This window comes from Muntiacus reevesi, chromosome 12, assembly GCF_963930625.1.
Source record: "Muntiacus reevesi chromosome 12, mMunRee1.1, whole genome shotgun sequence".
NCBI classification, from domain to species: Eukaryota; Metazoa; Chordata; class Mammalia; order Artiodactyla; family Cervidae; genus Muntiacus; species Muntiacus reevesi.
In genome coordinates, this window is record NC_089260.1 from 59,207,712 (window position 1) to 59,228,843 (window position 21,132).

Genomic DNA, 21,132 nt, shown 5'->3' on the forward strand with positions numbered 1-21,132 from the left:
GGAAACTTCTTCTGAGCAGAATGTATTTTAAGCCACATTCAGCCCTTATCTATGTATCTGTGGTGGGAAATGCTAATATTCAGATAATTAATGGGTGCAGTGTCCTGTTGTCTCTTCTGCATTATGTAGCTTTCTCTGTGCTGTAACTGTGATCATCTGTTTCAGAGAAAACTGCCACTGAGTAGTTGAAATGTTTTTAGTGTGTTATATATGAACAAAGCATTTGCCATGACAAAACTTTGAACTGTGTATTCAAAAACATTCTTGAAGAGTGGTATTCGAAATGGGAAGACTTTGCTTCCTCCCTGAAATGGAATAGTAGTTCAGCTCTGTGCTGTCATGGCCTGGTAGAGCAATACCTAAAACATTCTTTCAGTTTATTAAAGGTTGGATTTTTCCATGATATGTTTTATTCAGCTGTGTAAACTTCTGAGGCCCTTCATCAGAGTGACATGCACACGCTTGTTAATCACACTGTTTAAACGCCAAGCACAGTGTCCCCAGAGCTCACATTTCTGGAACCTGTAGGCTCCACCCTCTGTCCTGACTGGCCCTCGGCAGTGACTCTTGCTATCACCAAAGCTGAGTCATGGCCAAGCCTGTGCCGAGAGGTCATCAGGGAGGCAGGACCCTGAGGGCCATAGCCGCCACTGCTGGCCTCCTCGGCCACCTCCTGGCAAGAGGGTAAATCTGGATGAAGGCTGAGGTCGCCTCCCTCCTCCTTGTAATTGAGGGCTCAAAACTGTTTGCTCTCCTTATGGGAAGTAATGCCTTGGTGTATATGGAGGAGCTTGGGTTGGGTGTCAGGGTTACCTGGAGTGACTGAGATGGAAGGCTGGCAAGAGCCCTTTGAAGAAGGACCTGAATGCATAGGTGGATCCAGCCTAGAAAGCTCCAGGAGACACACTTTCTAGAAAAACCATCACTTGCAAAGAAGGATGAACTTTGTGTTTCAGGAGGCAGGGGGCTGGCTTGGCTGGGGCACCACGACCCCAGGCCTGACACACAGGGGCCAGGGGAGGCAGGCAGCTTCCTCCCGTGTGCTGAGAGGCCCTGGGACTCAGGCCTGGACTTTTCTGATTTGTGCCTCGACAAGAACGCTCCTGCTGTGCTGGATCACATGGAATGTGGAGGAGCAGGAACCCAAGGAGAGGGCCGAGGCTGTCTCAGGAGTCCAGATGGGAGGCGGGTGATCTGGGTGAGCTTGCTGTGAGGAACTGGAGGAAAGGGGAGAGACTTGCGCTCTGTTAGAGGTGCCAGTGGCTGGATGTGGGGTGATGGAAGGAGGGGTCAGGGATGACTGTGTGCTGTTGGCTTGAGGGCAGCTCAAGTTACTGAGGGGAGGTGACCCAGGAGGCATTGGGTGGAAGTCGAGTGTTCCAGTACGTCCGTGAGATGGAGGTGCCTGTGAGAGACTGGACTTGGGAAGCCCAGCTGGACATGAACTTGCAGTGGAGGAGAGAGGTGAAGCCCTGAGCGCCAGATGCTGTGCCCAAGACAGAGAGAAACACCACGAGACAGGTCATATCTGGCTGTTAGAACTTACTGGAAGGCAGAGTCTTCCCCCTTAGTCTAATAGATAAACCAGTGGAACAAGAGAGAAGATCCCAAATATATATAGGAATTTCATAAATAATATACTTATTTCAAAACAATGGGGAAAGATTAGCCATTCGATAAGTGGTGTAAGGACAACAGATAAGCCATCTGGGAAGAAAGAAGCTGGATCTGGCTTATCTCAGCGTGCACTGGAGAAGGAAGTGCTGGGTCCACACAGGACAAGCTGAAAACCCATGCTTACATGTGCACACCCCACCCCCTCTCCCCCAGAGTAACAGCTTGTCCTCTCCACCAGACTCCTCGTGGAACTTACCTGCAGATGCGCAAAACTGTGCTCTTCCCACTGTTTCTGATAGCAAATGTGGCGACAGTGTAAACGGTCAGCGTTAGAGGGTTAAGACTAAATCACACCCAGTGGGGTACTTACTACACAGCTGTCTGTCTATGCTGTTGTATAAAAAGAAGGAGGAAGCACTCTGTGACCTGATACACGAACATCGATGTATTGGTTAAATACAGAAAGCAAGGAGCAGGGCAGTCTTTAAAATGTGCTGTGCTCCTTGGAAATTTATAAACAGAAACTCTGGAAAGACATGTAAAAAGCAACAGTGATAATCTATGAAGGGCATAGGATTACTAGGGGACAGAGGACAAGAATGGGAGGGAATCTTTGTCACATTCCTCTGTATAATTTAAAATTTTTACTTATGTATTATTTAGGAAAACAAAGGATTTTTATACACAGTCATTGCTCTTGGGAATTTTTAACCATTGCCCATGGTTTTGGAAAGCAGTACATAGAGCAATGAAGATACACTCTTTGACCCTAAAATTCTTAGAAATTTAATTCATAAGAAACACACACACAAAAAAATCTCAAGATTATTTTTGCACATTATTCTTAATGGTGGCAATGCCTATAATAGTGGAAAAATAGAAGCAATCCCAATATTCAGTATAAGGAAGATTATTTAACACTGACAAACCTCACGATATAGTATTGAGCTGCTGCATAATATACCGAAGAAGACCAGTGGAGACATTCATTCAGCACTCACCTTTGTGCCACCTCCGTCGTGCGTTGTTCTGGGTGTTAGGGATACAGCAATAAATAAGACCAAACAAGGTGAAGTCTGTGCACTAATGGAACCAACATTAGATCAGGGAACACTGGCAGCAGACAAACACATACTATATGAGAAAGTAATGCTGGTTCTGACTTCAGATAAACCTGGATGACCCAGTGGTTGCTGCTTTCACATAAGAATCGAGGAGAGCCTTGTGGGTAACATAGTATCTGAGTGAAAGAGTAGAATGGAAGCACACACCCTACCATATGTAAAATAAGTAGCCAGTGGGACTTTGCTCTATGACACAGGGTGCTCAAACTCAGTGCTCGGTGACCACCTGGAGGGGGAGGTTTGGGTGGGAGGTGGGAGGGAGGTTCCAGAGAGAGGGAACATCCATATACCTGTGGCTGATTTGTGTTGATGTATGGCAAAAACTCATACAATATTGTAAAGCAATTATCTGCCATTGGAAAAAAAAAAATCCCAAAGGTGAGAAGCCATGAGGCATTTGGAGAGAGTGTCCCAGGGGCAGGGCGGACCGGGGTCTATCATAAGAAGGTCAGGAAGCTGTGGCTGGGCCGTTGACTGTATGCTCCATGCAACTCAAAGCTTCTGGGAGGTTTTGTCGGAAGAGGATCTATCATAAATGCCATGTGAGAAGCATGGGGAATGGTGGATAAAGAGGTGGTGTGCCCTGAAAACGTGGAAAAGGCAGGACTGTGTGAAGCGTTTAATGTGGAGAGTGGAGTAAAGGGAGGAATTGAGAAGGATTCAGTGGTTTGGGCCACAAGATGAATGGTGGGTACCATAAAGAGAGACAGGGAACTGAAGGGCTAACAGACGTGGAGAGAACAAGGAAAGTGTGGTTTTGTTGTAGATGTGTTGAGTTTGAGTTACCTGTGAGTTACAGATGTAGAAAGAGAGAACTAAAATGAACTGTGTGAGTAAACTTAGTGTTTTCCTGATGGGTACACGGGTGAGAAAACAGAGGGGGACATGTGCTGACGTATGGGAAAGCATGTGTATATACGCCCACGTGTGTGTATACTCCCGTGTGTGTATATACTCCTCAGTCTGTCTTCTGCGAGGTCCTGGGCCTGTGACACTCCAGCAGCACTGAGCACATTTAGCACCTGGATATTAGCTTTAAATATCTGATGAAATGGGTGATTCCAGGGTGGGATGGGAGAAAATAGGATATGCGTCTTGAACATTTTATGTGGAAAAGAAGGAATGTTCTCAAAAGAATGATGGAGACATATCGGGAGGACATAGGAGCCAGCTTGAAAAAAGCCACAACCAGCTGATTCTGGGATAAGTTGAGCATCAAAATCATAGTTTTGGGTACAACCCATTGTTTGAGAATTTGTGAATCCACAGTTTTTAAAAATTAATGATTCAAAAATTCGACAAGGACTAAGATAATTACATGGCCTGACAGTATTTGCCACACAGTTTTTTTTTTTAATTTCAGAAGGAAAAAGTACCTTACAGTTGAGAAGCCTGATAGACATTACCTCAGTTAAGTAATAAAACTGATCACCGTCACAAATGGTCCCTACTGAAATAGCATGGCAGCTCTTAGCACACAGCAGCAATACGTGAGCTGGATCTCATCATGAGGAAATAGCAGAGAAACCCAAAGTGAGAGTTTGTGTACCGCAAAACTGCATCCTTGAAGGTCAAGGTCGTGAAAGTCAAGGAAGACTCGGATCCGACAGTGGCACACAGCTCTGAATGGTCTTCTGCGGCAGAGCACTGGGTGGGCATAGTGGGGAAGCGCAGTGGGTGTGCGAGTGAGGGCGGGCAGTGTTCCCTCCCCTCCTCTGGTCATTGGCGGTGATTTTCATAGGAGAAGGTCCTTGTTTATAGGGATGACCCTCATTTGAGAGTGAGGGAAACAAGACGACAGTGCCGCCAGGGCTACTCAATTGATTTTGAGTAAAAACTTTCTTTGCTAAGATCTGTCCTTCCTTCATTTATCTTGTTCTGATTTACAGCTTCACTAGGACACTAGTGATTCAGGGCGGGGGTCGGGGACAGGGAGGAGGGACTGTTTTGTACTGTATTTAGAAGTTTTAGAAAATTCGAGATTGTGAGGCCTGTAGTTTCTCAAAGACGACAGAAAAGAGGGCTGCAGGGCACCTGCTGGGAGAGGAGCATTGCGCTCGCAGGGGCTCCCCATGCTGGTCCGCACACAGAGCTGGCCTGGGGAGATGGAGCAGGGCGGGGGGCGCTCACCATGCTGGGGCTGGGAGCCGGGGGTGGCCACTGTCCTGCCCTGAGGTGGATCCACACCTGAGGACCTTCCTTCTCTCTGCAGTCGAGTCATCTTCTTAAAATGATCCCTCATCTGCTCTCTTGAGTATGATAAACTGAGTATGGTTTAGTCTTTGAAATTGAAATTATGTCATTATCAAATACCCTAGAACAATTTACTATTGCTTAGTGATAGTGTCCCTAGAACAGGTGTTCTTAGGGTTACAGAAGAACTTAGAAAATCAATACTGATGTTTAAAAAAGAAGACAGCCTTGCATGCATGCCTCTTGCCAAGGTGGTTTGTGTTTTGTTTGGTAAGGTCAGAGCAGGTAGAACATGTACCTCTGCTTCACAAACACCAATGATTTACACGCCACTCGTTGGACAGGACCGGTTTCCAGGCCGGTTAGTCAGCTTCCAGTGTGAAACCCTGACTCAGAAGCTGGTCGTCTGGGATGAGTCACCCTGCCCCTGCTGCGTCATGAGGTCCAGCGCAGCCTGGTTGCTCTCAACTGGCGCCCTTCCTGGAACCACAGACCCTGAAGATATTCAGGACTCTTCTCTTCCAAGACTACATGTAACCAGTGCCCCCGTGATGCTCAGGAAGGTCGGAGCTGTTGCATTCAGTGTGGCCTTAGTGTCTCAGGGCTTCAGGCTTCACGGAGAACTCTGGACGAGAGAGGCAGTGAGGACTCTGGGTTTGGCCGCCAAGCCACATGGTAAGCCAGGGAGCATCATGGAATGTGTGACCTCCCTCGGCACTACAGAAACACTCAATGTCTTCTTCCTTCTTTGCGCTCACGCACAGGCCCTCGGCCCTTCAGGCTCAGCAGTAAGAGGCCATGGAACGGTGGGAATACCAAGTGACCCTCGTTTGAGAGTGACTGGGGAATGAATGAGGGAAAACAAGACCACTGCCCCCAGGGCCGCTCAGTTGATTTGGCACATTTTGAGTAAAAACTTTCTTAACGAAGATCCCTTCTTCCCTTCATCTATCTTACTCTGATTTAGAACTTCACTAGGACACTAATACTCCTACCCACTGTAGCAGTGTAAAGGTCTCAGCTTGTGAACTAGCTGTATAAAGCATTTTAATACTGATTCTCGTCCACAAGTGTTGCAACTACTTCTTACACCTTCTGTCCCTACAAAGCCTGAATAAATGCCTGTCAGTTAACTCATCTTGATGCATCAAGCATGTGTTGATCATCTGTAATGCACAGCTAAGGGCTGCGGTGGGCACGTGGGGAATACAAAGTATGTTCCCATCCCCAGAAACTTGCAGCCAGAAAGGAGAGAGAAAAGCTCTACTCAAGTTTTTGAGTAGAATGTGATTAAAAACTAACAGGCAAAAAATAAATTATTTTGCATATAAAGAAAAAGGAAGAACGGGGAACTTACATGGTGGTCCAATGGCTAGGACTCCACGCTCTCAATACAGGGGTCCTGGGTTCAATCCCTGGTCAATAAACTGTATCCTGCATGCCATAACTAAATATTCTACATACCACAACTAAGACCTGGTGCAGACAAATAAATAAATAAAATACTAAAGAAAGGAAAAAAGAAAATTGTTTATACTATAGAATGAGAAAAATCGAGAAAGAAGTGGCATGAGTTTGTCTTTGAAAAATGAGCATCTTTAGACAGGTATGGTGGTGGGAACTTGAGGTTTGTTTAGAGGAACTAATGGGAGCCAAGACTCAGTTGGGGTGAGACTGCAGGAGCTTGATCTTAGACTCACATGTGCTTGAGTTAGGAGACCTGCAAGAGTCATAAGGATGCCCTGGACCTTCCATAACGAGCTGAGTGATATGACCAACTCTGTCCCTTGGGAAAGAGTGTTTTAGAGCAACCTGCAAGAGTGGTGAGAGGGAAGGACCAGATTAGGAGATCGCTTAGGAGACATAGCCCTAGTCCACATAACATGCAAAGCAAGAAGCAAAACAGGAATGAGAAGGAAGGATGATGTTAAAAAAGATAAACATGGAGCAAATGAATTGACTGCAGCAACTGGGTGTGGAAAAGGTCACTTGCAGATTTTGGAGCAGAGTGACCGAGAGAATGGTGGGACTGTGGCTGTGTTACACTAAGAGGGGACACACAGGAAGAACCACAAGTCTGGACCACAAGACACGGGACATTGGGAGTCCTCTGATGGTACAGTCATGGAACTGGATTAAATGAGAGCCTGGTCAGTTACCTTTGCTCAGGTTTCCCTGAACCTGAATAAACAACAGCAACAACTTTAGTCTGTATATCCTGGGGAGGATAGATGCATTTATACAGCTCTGTGCTAATGACAGGCAAATGACCTAATTAATGACACCAAATGACCTCTCCTTTGGTGGGTTTAGATTATTTCTTTCAAGACCTAAACTCATATACTTCATTTTTTAAAAGATATCACTGGCATGATATATATGTTCTTTTAAAATTCATAATACCTTCCATTTGTGATCTGGGCTTCCCTGGTGGCTCAGCTGGTAAAGAATCCACCTGCAATGCAGGAGACCTGGGTTCGATCCCTGGGTTGGGAAGATCCCCTGGAGAAGGGAAAGGCTACCCACTCCAGTATTCTGGCCTGGAGAATTCCATGGACCGTATAGTCCACGGGGTCGCAAAGAGTCGGACACAACTGAGCGACTTTCACTTCATCTGTGGTCGGCTGGTTTTTTGACATGGAAGCTGACATTTTAACTGGGAAAGAATAGTAATTCCCACAGGTAGCCCTGAGACAAATGGATATCCACATGCAGAAGAGTCAAGTAGACCCCTGCCTCACATCATAAATAAGAATTATTTCAAAATAGATCATGGGCCTAAATATAAGAACTAAAACTATCATACTCAAAAGAAAAAATAGGACTATGTTTTCATAACCATATATGCTGGGCAGTTGTTTCTTGCATATGACACCAAACGCATATACACCCCCAAAAAAATAAATAAAGGGGACTTCATAAACACAGAAATTTCTTTGCTTCACAGGACATTCAGGAAAGTAACAGACAACCCAGAGGACTGGAGAAACTTTTTGCAAATTACATATCTGGTAGGGGATTTGTAACCAAGTATATATAAAAACTAATGCAACTCAATATAAATAGATAACCCAGATAAAAAATAGAGGATGTGAATAGACACTCCGCCAAAGAAGTTGACCAAGAATCACATGATCACAGCATTAGCCATCAGGGAAATGCAAATCAAAGCCACAGTGTGATATATCACTGCACACCCACTAGGGTGGCTGTAATAAAAAAGACAGCCAATAATATGTGTCTACAAGGATGTGGATAAAGGACCAAAACGGTATGGATCTAACAGAAGCAGAAGATATTAAGAAGAGGTGGCAAGAATACACAGAAGAACTACACAAAAAAGTTCTTCATGACCCAGGTAACCATGATGGTGTGATCACTCACCTAGAGCCAGACAGCCTGGAATGTGAAGTCAAGTGGGCCTTAGGAAGCATCACTATGAACAAAGCTAGTGGAAGTGATGGAATACAAGTTGAGCTATTTCAAATCCTGAAAGATGATGCTGTGAAAGTGCTATACTCAGTATGCCAGCAAATTTGGAAAACTTAGTGGCCACAGGACGGGAAATGGTCAGTTTTTATTCTAATTCCAAAGAAATGCAATGCCAAAGAATGTTCAAACTACCACACAATTGCACTCATCTCACACACTAGCACAGTAATGCTCAAAATTCTCCAAGCCAGGCTTCAACAGTATGTGAACTGTGAGCTTCCAGATATTCAAGCTGGATTTAGAAAAGGCAGAAGAACCAGAGATCAAATTGCCAGCAACCGTTGAATCACTGAAAAAGCAAGAGAGTTTGAGGGAGTAAAACGTCTATTTCTGTTTTATTGACTATGCCAAAGCCTTTGACTGTGTGGATCACGACAAATTGTGGAAAATTCTGAAAGAGATGGGAATACCAGACCACCTTACCTGCCTCCTGAGAAACCTATATGCAGAAGAAGAACAGTTAGAACCAGACATGGAACAGCAGACTGGTCCCAAATTGGGAAAGGAGTACGTCAAAGCTTTATATTATCACCCTGCTTATTTAGCTTATATGAGAAATGCTGGGCTGGATGAAGCATAAGCTGGAATCAAAATTGCCAGTAGAAATATCAACAACCTCCCATATGCAGATAACACCACCCTTACGCAGAAAGCAAAGAGGAACTGAAGAGCCTCTTGATGAAGGTGAAAAAGAAGAGTAAAAAAGCTTGCTTAAAACTCAACATTCAAAAAATGAAGATCATCGCATCCAGTTCCATCACTTCATGGCAAATAGATGGGGAAACATGGAAACAATAACAAACTTTATTTTGGGGGGCTCCAAAATCACTGCAGATGGTGACTGCAGCTGTGAAATTAAAAGATACTTGCTCCTTGGAAGAAAAGCTATGACCAACCTAGACAGCATATTAAAAAGCAGAGACATTACTTTGCCAACAAAGGTCTGTCTAGTCAAAGCTCTTGTTTCTCTAGTAGTCATGTATGGATGTGAGAGTTGAACTGTAAAGAAAGCTGAGCGCCAGAGAATTGATGTTTTTGAACTGTGGTGTTGGAGAAGACTCTTGAGAGTCCCTTGGACTGCAAGGAGATCAAACGAGTTCATCCTAAAGGAAATCAATCCTGAATATTCATTGGAAGGGCTGAAGCTGAAGTTCCAATACTTTGACCACCTGATGCAAAGAACTGACTCATCCGGAAAAACCCTGATCCTGGGAAAGATTGAAGGCAGGAGGAGAAGGGGACAACAGAGGATGAGATGGTTGGATGGCATCACCGACTTGATGGACATGAGTTTGAGCAAGCTCTGGGAGTTGGCGATGGACAGGGAAGCCTGGTGTACTGCAATCCATGTGATCACAATGAGTCGGACATGACTGAGCGACTTAACTGAACTGAACAAAGATGTGGAGAAATTGGAGCCCTCATAATGGCTGGTAAAATGGTACAGCCAATTTGGATTAACAGTCTGGCAGTTCCTCAAAAAGCCAATCATAGAATTACCGTATGATCCAGCAAACCTACTCATCGGTATAAACCCAAAAGAATTGAAAATATACATCTACGCAACTTGTACACTGACATTCATAGCAGTATTACTTGTAAATGTAAGAATGTGGAAACAACCCAAATGGCCTTCAGTGATGGATGGATAAATAAAATGTTACGTATGCATATAATGGAATACTATTCAGCGACAAACAGTACTGGAGTTCAGTACTGGCACTTGCTATTAATATAGCTTGGATGCAACCTGAAAATGTTACGCTGGGTGAAATCAGCCAGTCTCAGAAGGCCACAGCTTCCGTGATTCCATTCCTGTGAAATGTTCAGAGCAGACAGATCCATAGACAGGAAGTAGATCAGTGTGTTTGCGGGAGGAAAGAGCAGGGAGGCCCTGTGACAGCTTGGGGCTTTCTGACTAATGTTCTGGGGCTAGCTGGTGCTGGTGGTTGGAGAACACGTGTATGTATGTAGTGCCGCTGAATTGTACACTTTAGAATAGTGAAATTGTATGTTTTATGTATGTTTTGACACAATATTTTTATTTGGGTGAATTTTATGGCTTGTAAATTAGGCCTCAGTAAAGCTGTTATAAAAATACAAAGCATATCAACCTGATTGTTTTCAGGGCATTGTGCTGAGGGGAAAAGTTCAATCCAAAGATCCTATACTAGATGACTCCATTTTTATAGCGTTTCAAAGTGGCCAAATCTTAGAAACCGAGGACAGATCAGCAGTTTGTCAATGTTGGGGATGGAGGGGAGGGGAGAGAGGTGGGTGATAAAAGACAGCCAAGGCGTCGCTGTGGAGGACCTTGGGAGGTGCTCGTGGACGTGGATGCAGGACATCCACAGTGCTGAGCTTCACAGCACCAGGCACACGGCCCATAGATACCATCAGGATGGGTGAGACCTGAGCCCAGGTGCACGGCAGCCGTGAGTGTCTGGTGTGATGTCTTACTGTCGTTGGCCTGGGCCAGTGTGCCACTGGAGAAGGGGCAGAATTGCCACCTCTGTCCGTGGGAATTTCACTTCAAAATGTGTAGGAGTAGCTGTGTCTCTTTGAAAACTTGTTCTGGAGGCGGACTTCTGTGGCTGTGAGATGTCCTCTTCTGACATGCCTCGGCCCAGTCCAGTCTCATCTCCAGGGGTGGTGACTGCGGTCCAAGTCCAGGACTCCAGTCATGTCCTGGTTACTTGTGTCCCCCTTCAGACCAAGCTTGCAGCAGGATTTGTTGCTTGGTTAATTTCACCAATGCAGTATTTTCTGAAAATAATGAGGAAGTGCATGTGTGGAAAAGGCCTTTCTCGGGACTTCTGCCATGCTTTAGTTACGTTTAGCAAAAAAAAAAAAAAAACGATTGTTATTCTTTGCTATTCACTGATGTTAGAAAGTTTCCATGTCACACTTTTATTTTAGCAAAGAGAAAATATGATTTTTCTAATGAATAAAACCACATTTCTGTGCAGTAGAAATCATCCTGCTAACATCTCATGTTGAAAAGATAAACAGCAGGATTAACTGTTTACTTTAGGAGCTTGGTCTGCTTGTTTTTCAGGAGGACACAGTGTCCTGCTGTATCTGGTTTCCCGTCTGCTTGCGGCTTGGAGCTGGGAAAGGCCCTGCCCCTCGTGCTACGCACCCCCACCCCACCCCCCCACCTCCCGGGTCGAGTCCAAATTCCCCTCCCAACCTCTCCTCCCCTTTCTCTCTTTCCTGCTTTTTTTCTCACTTTATCCTGGAATTTCTTCTGTTTATTTCTTAGATTGGGCTTAGTAAGGGATTATAACGTGGCGAGAAAGACCCTTGTTGATCAGAGACTGCTTCAGTTGACTCTGACCTAGAATAGTGCAGCCGGACCTGACTCTGATTCCGGGAATTCTTGGTGAACTGCTCAGAACTGCTTCCACGACTCATGTAAACATCCACATGTCACTTCATCTGCTTCCCTCTTGGAACACGAGCATCCGCAGACACACGTGTGCACACACGCTCACTGGTTCTGTCCCGCTCTGCTTCTGTGTCTGTGATACAGTCAGTGAATGAAAGGAGGGAAAAATAAATATTTTTGAAAAGTTGGGAAGGGGCATTTGAAGCTTCAGAAATTAAATTATAGGCTCCCTGAAACCCCCTCTGTGAATCAACAGTTTTGTTTTTCTTCTTCCTTATGCTTGTTTTGTTGCTTTCACAGATTAACAGTACATGCACTTTCAGAATTTTTTAAATGTTCTTTAATTAGCATGATGAGATGTTCAGCCCATAAGAGAAGGAAAGAAAGAAGCATTCTTAAAGACAAACATTAACTCCATGGTGGACTTTATCCTTCCATGGTGATAAGGCTGGGGTTGAACCCTGCACCTCTTATCTGTTATTTTGTTGCTGGGCAGGTGCTGTGCAGCATACCAGTTTTACTCCCTTCCTCCAGCCTCACCCTCCTGGCTCATGAATGCAAGAAAGTTGAGGCGTTGCAGCCAAGGCTCTGCGGCCAGGCGAGCAGCAGTCGAGGGTTTGTCATTGATTTCGACTGCTCAGGCAGAGAGGCGCTTTCCTTATGACAGACCCGGGTGGTGGGCACCTGAGGCACCTTCTGAGCCGGCTTCAGGGGTGACGGGGTTGTTTCTGAGCCCTCTCCACTGCCTCAGTCGCTGTCCTGTGGGCCTTTCACGCAGGAGACCGGCCTTTTTACACAGGGGCTCACACCTCTTACCACTCAGGAGAGCTGATACCTGACCAGAGAATGCCACCTTCCTGTCGATCAGCTCCATCTGGTAGCAAAGTAGATTTGCCTGGTGGGTGAAGGAAACCGAGATGCTTAGGTGCAGAGTAGGGGCAGGCTCTCCACTGGGGGCCAAACAGATTGAAGTTACCTGGATTGTGCTGGTCAGAACGGAGCTCCTAGCAGCCGGGCAGGTCTCCAGCAGTAGAGGAGCCCTTCCCCTACAGCCCAGCACCCTGTGCTGACAGCCTTGAGAGTGGGGGAGGGGTTTACTTGGTGAAGGTCAAGTCTTTTAGGCTTGGGTGGAACCTTGATCTGAGATAAGTGGCATTCTCTTGCCAGACTCTTGGAGAGTTTTGAATGGCAGACTGATGGGCTCTTTAACCCTTCCTCCCTGGAGGCATCTTTTCTGTGCTGTTTCAACATTTATCAACGTTCATCCGAGTGGACCCACATCTGAAAGCAGCAGTTTCCCTCCCATGCAAGGCTTGGGGTCCCAGCATCAGTGCTCTGCATGCATGAAAGTTACCTGCAGCCTGGGGCATGGTGTCACTGGGTGTCCTTGGCGTCCTGTCTGGGGCTCCAAGCATTCTCTGTTAAAGCAACCACCTCCTGTGCCAGCGGCCGTGATTCTACAACAGCATTCGGTCTGAGCCCTCCCAGCATCCCCATTATTCCCCAGTGGCAGGAAGTGGGCGTGCTGGCTATTCCTGGCCAGTGATTGACCCACCTGGGCCTGGACCCAAACCCTCCAACCCACACAGGCTGCTCGCTGCAACTCCATACCCGCCCCCAGAGCTGCCCACCAGGGTGACATCTCTACCTCCATCCCCATTTCCATAAACATAACTGATGTTAAATTTAAAATATGCATGGGAATACCCAAATAGTAAGTAGTCTTTCCCCTTATGACCACTTTCCCTCTATCTTTGTTCTTGCATAGTGTTTTCCAGCCTTCTCTCAACTTCTCGAACAGAAAAATTCCCACGTTGCTGTACCAGTTTTTAAGTGTGCTGAGCTCCCTACTCCGAGTGTGTTCCTGTCAACCCTGCGCAGGACAGCTTTCAAGACCAGCCCTGGAAGACCAGACCTTCCCCAACCACCTGGTCAGGCCCTTCCACCCCAGCGCTTTCCTGCAGGCTCCAGCCCTGCAGCCTGTGCTGTGTGTGTGTGCTCGGGCCAGGCCCTTCCCTGGGGAGGAGCTGAGGGCCCTGCCCAGGCCTGGGCCTGCAGCAGTCCCGCTGTACTTAGCACACAAGTAACCTCTTGAGGCTGGGGCATGGGGATGAGCGTGTTCATGCCACTGTTACTGAGGATCTTGTGACAACTGACTCTGTGGCTCTACGGCCCTCGAGGCCTCTTTGCGTCAAGCACTCCTGCGTCTGACCCAGTAATTTTGTACTTGGCTCATTTCTTGTGTTCACGCAAGTCAAGATGTCTTTTAAGGAAAAAAGAATAAGTCACACTTAAGTCTGCGAACTCAGAGAGTTTCCAAATACTCTCATAACTCACATATAACGGCTGAAGAGCCGGGCACATGCTGGCTGTCCAGAGGGTCTTTGGCATGAATGTGAGTTGCAAAGTCAGATAAGAACCAGATTCTGGAGTAGCAGTGAGGGCACGGTGGACTCTCCCCTCGCACATAAGCATTGTAGCTGCAGAAACTGAACAGTCATTTGAGCTTTTGGAAATTGTCCTAAGGGCACACAGCAGATGGAGGACATTCCATCTGTGGAATCATGGAAACCTACTATGTCTCAGTAAGAACAGCTAGTCTGTGGCTCTTGAGCCCTGACCCACTTCCTGCCAGCTGCTGCTGCTGCTCTAGGCTCTGCTCCAGGGGCGCAGACAGTGCCCATTCCAGCACTCCGTCTCCCTCTAGGAGGGCTGTCCACCACATCCCGCATCTCCAGGCCTCTGTTGAGAGGCTCCACCCTAAGTGTGGGGGGCCAAGAGTACCTCCGCTAGCTTACCCCCAGGGTGAAAGGCTCGCCCAGAAGACCAGCGCCCACCAGCACCCATGCTGGGGCAGAGGCATCCGTGCAGGCAGAGGGGCACTGCCCAGAGGGAGGTGGTGCCCAAGAGTGACGGGAACAGAATCTGGGAGAGCAGTTCACACAGTGCTTCAGGCAGATGACAGAGCCACGAGCAGGTAGCAGAGCATCAGGGAAAGAGCCGAGGGCCGCCCTGGAATCACTGTCAGACTTGAGAGACAGGAGGGGTGTGCTCAGGAGCAATCGGAGCGCCCATGGGGAGAAGTGGGTGCAAAGCTCACTGCCCTGCAGGCCTCCACGCCGCCTCCACCCCCATACTGGACAGTCAGCTGCTTGACCCATGGACAAATCCTATAGCCAGTATCAATGTCTTATAGCCACAACATATTAAAAAAATGTCACATGTGTGGAAATTTAACACTAGTATCTTTAAGATAGATAGGGCATTCTTCTGGTTTCCACATGCCAAATAACGACTCCCGAACAGACTGAAACCATAGTGCATCAGGTGAGCAGACAGGGGTTTCCTGGTGTTCTTGGGTATAAAATACCATATTGCAAGGAAAATTGAACACAGTAATAATTATATATGATTTCGGTGTCAATCTGACAAAGTAGATTTTAGAAAAATTATCGCTAGCAACATTTTGGTGATGATTTTCAAGGAATACCTATTTATTTGAATATTAATGTTTGGTAAAACCTAATTTGATTGCTAAGTCATGTCTGACTCCTTGCGACCCCATGAACTGCAGCATGCCAGGCTCCCGTGTCCTTCACTGTCTTCTGGAGTTTGCTCAAACTCATGTCCATTAAGTCAGTGTTGCCATCCAACCGTCTCATCCTCTCTTGCCTCTTCCTCCTCCTGCCCTCAGTCTTTCCAAGCATCAGGGTCTTTTCCATTGAGTCAACTCTTTGCATCAGGTACAGAAAGTATTGGAACTTCAGCATCAGTCCTTCCAATGAATATTCGGTGTTGATTTCCTTTAGGATTGACTGGTTTGATCTCCTGGCTGTCTAAGGGACTCTCAAGAGTCTTCTCCAGCACCACAATTTGAAAGCATCAGTTCTTCAGTGCTCAGGTTTCTTTATGATCCAACTCTCAACATCTGTACATAAAGGTTGATTAGCTGATTATTAAGTATAATGTGTATAGTTTTTTGGATCCTCTAATTGTTACACCTTTAGACTGTGCTGCCATATGTGGCTGCTTACATTTAAACTAATTACAGTTAGGTAAAACTTAAAATTCAGCTCCTCACCCACGTTAGCTGCATTTGAAGTCTCAGTCTGCGTGGCTGCCACAGTAGGTGCAGGGCCACCCATCGGCAGTTGCAAGACCCAAAAACTTTCTGGTCTTCAGTTCTCTGTATGCTGAGTGAGGGTGAGAATAACCACGCTCTCAGAGGCCGTCTAAGGATAAAATGATGCCCAGGGAACAGGGCTTGGCACCCACTACCCACTGTCAAGATGATGCGTTTCTAACCCACACCCACTCGAAAAATCTAATCTTTGTTATTTTAAGCTTCTAAATTGTAGAATGACTTGCTGTGTAGCAATAGATAGCTAATTGGATAACCAGTCAGTGAGGCAGACAAAAGTTAGTGAAGGAACACAGACTTGAAGAATACACTTAAGTAGCTTGACTTGTAGATCTCATACAAAACTATCTTTAACAACTAGAATATGTGCATTCTTCTTGGTTGATATTGTCTTAAAAATAGATTGTGTGCTAGGCCATACAGCAAATCTCTACAAATGTAAGAGAACCATTATCAGAGAACACATTCTTTCACTGTAGTGCAATTAAATTAGGGTTAATGACAAAAATATGTGCATTTTCAATCCTTATAGAAAAAATTTTAAATACTTCCAAATAATTCCTGGAACAAAGAAGAAATAATAATGGAAATTTTTAAATACCTAGAACTGATGAATAATTGTAAAAAGACTAAATATCAAATTTTATGTGATATCATTAATTTGAAACTTAGAAGAGATGTTATAGTCTAAGCTCATTTTAGAAAGAAGGGAGGTTCAAAATTAAATGAGCCAAGCCTCTAACATAAAAAGCAATTTAAAAATAATAGGATAAATACAAAGAAAATAGAAGGCAGGATCAGATTATAAGCATAAGGGTAGATATTAATGATACGAACTGAGTAAACAAAGCCAAGAGTTGGTTCTTTGAAATGATTAATAATAATTCAATGAAAAAACTCATAGAGGAGAGGAGATACAAATAAGCAGTACTGAAAAGGGAAGATATGCGGATGAGCCCCATCTATTAGAGATGTAGTGAAAGGGTATTGTTCTATCTTTATGCTATGCTAATAAACTTGAAAATGTAAACAAAATGGATAAACCCTTAGAAAACTATAACTTACCAGAAAATCCCCAAAAGTTTAACTATTATTCAAGAAATTGAGAGCTAAAGTCTTCCCAGGTAAAGAAAGCCCAATAGCAAGTCATTTTATTACTAAATCCTTTCAAACTGTCAAAAAACAGATGACTCAAGTCTTATATAAAGTTTTTAGATGAAAAAGGAATTCCTGTCTGCTCATTATATGAAGCTGATATAAAGAATCCTGATACCAAATCTGAGAGAGAAAATTAAAGGTCCGTATCACTCATGGGTATAGATCACAAAAGTCTGAATACATAGCAGAATCGTTGCTCTTTCTTGGGAGTAAAAAATTGTTTTCACACTTGGTAAACTGTCATTGTCATTTACCACATTAGCAAAGGAGTTGAAAACGTATACAGTCTTTTCATTGAATACAAAAAATGCATTTTATAAGCTCTAGGACCCAATCATTATTTTAAATTTTTCTCAGTAAACTTGGAATCTTTAACCTGATGAAGAATATCTACCACCACCCCCCCCAAAAAAAATTGAGGATACATACTTTCTTTAAAACCAAAAACACAGTAAGGATGCCCTGTGTCACTGCTTCTGTTCACTGTGGCGCTGAGGACGTTCGAGGGCAATCAGAGAAGATGATACAAAAAGAGCATCAGGTCTGGGAAAGAAAGAAAGAAAGTGAAGCCGCTCAGTTGTGTCCAACTCTTTGCAACCCCGTGGACTGTAGCCTACCAGGCTCCTCCGTCCATGGGATTCTCCAGGCAAGAGTACTGGAGTGGGTTGCCATTTCCTTGGTGGGCGCTTTCCTTATGCACAGACCAGATGGTAATGTGAACCTCATTAGAAGTGTTGTGAATAGTAAACTCCATTAGGATTGATGGATTACAGGAGCTGATTGTACTTTCCATCCATTGGCTGCAAAGAAAAACACTGTCCAAAATAGCAAGCACAACCGTAGGCAGTCTACTCACAGACCTTACAGAGGCGGAGCATGAGCTGTAAGGGAACCGTGTTCTAAAACCTGGCCTGAGTGCCCCTCCCTTCCCCCCAAGGCAGGACGGACTCCCGGTGCCTCTGTGCCAGCCCGAGCTCACTCCCTACCATCTCCTTACAGTGAGAACATTCAAGCTGCTGCAGTCACCCCCACGGTACTACCTCCCTGCAAGGCGTTTGTGTTCCCTGAATGTGATGTAATTGGGAAACAACTCTCGATTCAGGAAAAACAAGTTGATCGAGGGCCTTTTCTGTTCAGACCTGCAGTGGTTTTTCGAGATAGCAGGTCATGAGCAGGAAGCAGTATAGTGCTTGGGGCTCCTATGTACTCCTCAGCCCACTCCCACTGGGAGTGTGTTGACCGCCTGGCTCCCGTCCCCGTGGGCCAGGGGGACAGAGCTGCCTGCGAGAGCAGACAAGGCGGGCAGGTATGTGTGGTGGGTGTGAACACATTGAGGAGAGTAGTAGAGGGGTCTGAGTGCCTCCCTCCCCGCCAAGGCAGGACGGACTCCAGGCCGAAGAATAAGCAGGAGCACCCTTCCTGGGTCATCTGTGACTTGGACAAACATCAGAGCAGGCTTAAGACAAGTACCCAGCTCCCCACCTCTCCCTTCTCCACACAAGCAGTCAGAAATCCTCTCTAGTTTCAGGTAGCATTGAAATATATACATTACCATATGCAGAGTAGCTAGCTAGTGGGAAGTTGCTGTGTGCCCTGAGGAGATCAGCCCAGTGCTCCCTGATGACCTAGTGGGGTGGAATGGGGTGGGGCGGGGAGGGAGGTTCCAGAGGGATGGGATATATATACACACTTGCGGCTGATTCCCATTGTTGTGCGGCAGAAGCAAGCGCAGCATTGTAAAGCAATTATCCTCCAATTAAGAAAAAAATTCTAGTCTTAAAAAGCAGATCCCTTTGGACGCTGTGGGAGAAGGCAAGGGTGGGATGATTTGAGAGAATAGCACTGAAACATGTATATCGTCATATGTGAAATAGATGGCCAATCTGGGTTCGATGCATGAGACAGGGCGCTCAGGGCCGGTGCACTGGGATGACCCTGAGGGATGGGATGGGGAGGGAGGTGGGAGGGGGGTTCAGGATGGGAAACACATGTACACCCATGGCTGATTCATGTCAATGTATGGCAAAAACCACCACAATACTGTAAAGTAATTAGCCTCCAATTAAATAAATGAATTAAAAAAAAAAAGGCAGGGCCATGGAGGTTTTTGTACACATCTTGACTCCATATGTGTTAACAGTAATACAGAGCAGTGTGAAATGCTCCAGGGGTCGGTCAGGCAACCGAGGGCATGGGAGTGGGTGTAGGTCCCTCTGCCCTGCCCTCTCACAGCTGGCAGATGGAGCCTGGTCACTCAGCCCTGCCTCAGCCTCAGTTAGACGAGGAGCAAGTCAGGACAAACTAAAGGGCTTCCCTCGTAGAGGCTCTGCCTTGCAGAATGGTCAGGGGACAAAACCACACGATAGGTGTAACACAAAAATGCGTGCTGTCTTCATCCCTGCCTTCACACGGCAGGCTGCTCCAAACAGGACAGGATCATGAGAGACCGTGGCTCCGTGCTGAGCGTCCATACAAAACATAAATGTTTCTGTTACGGCAGATGGGGTAAACAGGGAAAAGGGGGCTACTCTGTGTCCAGCAGTGGTAAAATGCTTGATTTGAAAGGTGCCTCAGTGTGCTCTTGTAAAGGACGTTGGGTTTAGGGAGTACTTATCTTCCTGAAGAGAATTCTGTCTCCTGTTTTCTGTGGGTGGTGGTCCACACACCTGCTTGTACAAGTCTAAGAAGTGCATGTTTTAGTTCAGTATCATTCCTTTATCCTGGTTCACCTATTTAGGAAGATGCCTACAGTGGATTTCTGTTGAAGGAGAAGGAAATTCTGGTCTCTGTACCAAATCAAAACCTGGTTCCTAAAGAGCAAATGTGGATGCTTTTTTGTAGAGTCTGCCTTCTTGTGCAAGATGCCCTTGGACTCTTCAGTGAGGTGCGCTCGGAGGGTGACGTCCTGAAGGACAGGCAGCTGGAGGGGAAGTGCTGCAGGCTGTCAGGCATGAAGGTTCTGCAGAAGGTCACCAGAGCAAGGTGAGACATCTGTGCTTTTATTTTTAAAGACAAACTAGGCCCTAAAGTTTGCCTCTAAAACAAGGCCTGGAATTGGGTTAAGCCCATAAAGTACTTCTGAGAGAAACATTATGTGACAACAGAAATAATGATGCAAGTTTAGTGATTCACAATTTTATTAAGATTAGGATTAAAAATGCTATATATGTGTCTTTTAATTCTAAAGTTTTTTCTGTATATTATCTATACTAATAAGGTAGCTTTGCGTGAGTTCATTTATATAAATGAAAATACAACTTTGTGAAAAGGCATTTAAAAACTCTTTATTTTGTCATGTTTTTTGCTTTCCATGGCAAGAAAGCATATTTTCTCTCGAGTTGCATGACACCTCACTCTCAATGTTGTTTTGGGTAGGAATGGTACATGTATCTGGCCCAGCGGTGGGTTGTTCCATTACAGTAATCATCTTAGTCTTGAACTAGGGGAAAGAAGAACATTTTTAATGGAACTATCCAGTCATGTAGAGAATTGTAAACAGTGAATTTGGGGGTTTCTCATTGGAGCCTCTTTCCTCAAACAGCGTGTCATTGTATGTCTTGATGTCAGTGTTTTGCTGGAGTAATGTCTGAGCTTGTCACACTCTCCGAGGGAGGACAAGCCCATTATGTGCATATGCTGTCCTACTTGGAGCAGGTTAGAAGCCAGTGGTCTGCACAGCAGCCGTCTGGCTGTGGTCTTCCTAAACTTTGAGCATTGGCGAGCATTCCTCCTCCCGACCTCCATCCACAGTCCGCTCTCCCCATCCCAGCTCTGTGCCTCATCTGTCTTTCACATGGCACCGGGCAGGTGAGCAGTGTCTCCACCCAGGACCCTGCTTTCCTGGAGGACAGATCCCTTGTGAGCCCTGGGTTGATTCATGCACATTTGTCTTGTAGCAGATGCTTCCTCCTGTTTGTGGAAAGGTAGCTGTATTATAATGTAATTGCCTTATATGTTAGGCACAGCACTGCCCAGATATTTGGAAAGCCCAACTGGGCTGCATGAACCTTGTCCTT

The 21,132-nt window shown here is 45.6% G+C and overlaps 1 protein-coding gene across 8 annotated transcripts in view; it reads left to right on the top strand.

Moving 5' to 3' along the window:
* SPIDR (scaffold protein involved in DNA repair) overlaps positions 1 to 21,132 on the top strand; it is a 263,884-nt gene that overhangs the window by 204,611 nt on the left and 38,141 nt on the right. For all 8 annotated transcript variants that reach the window (XM_065903392.1, XM_065903396.1, XM_065903391.1 and 5 more), the window contains one exon: positions 19,958 to 20,098. In XM_065903392.1, coding sequence (XP_065759464.1) covers positions 19,958 to 20,098 — 141 coding nt within the window. The remainder of the gene's footprint in view (positions 1 to 19,957; positions 20,099 to 21,132) is intronic.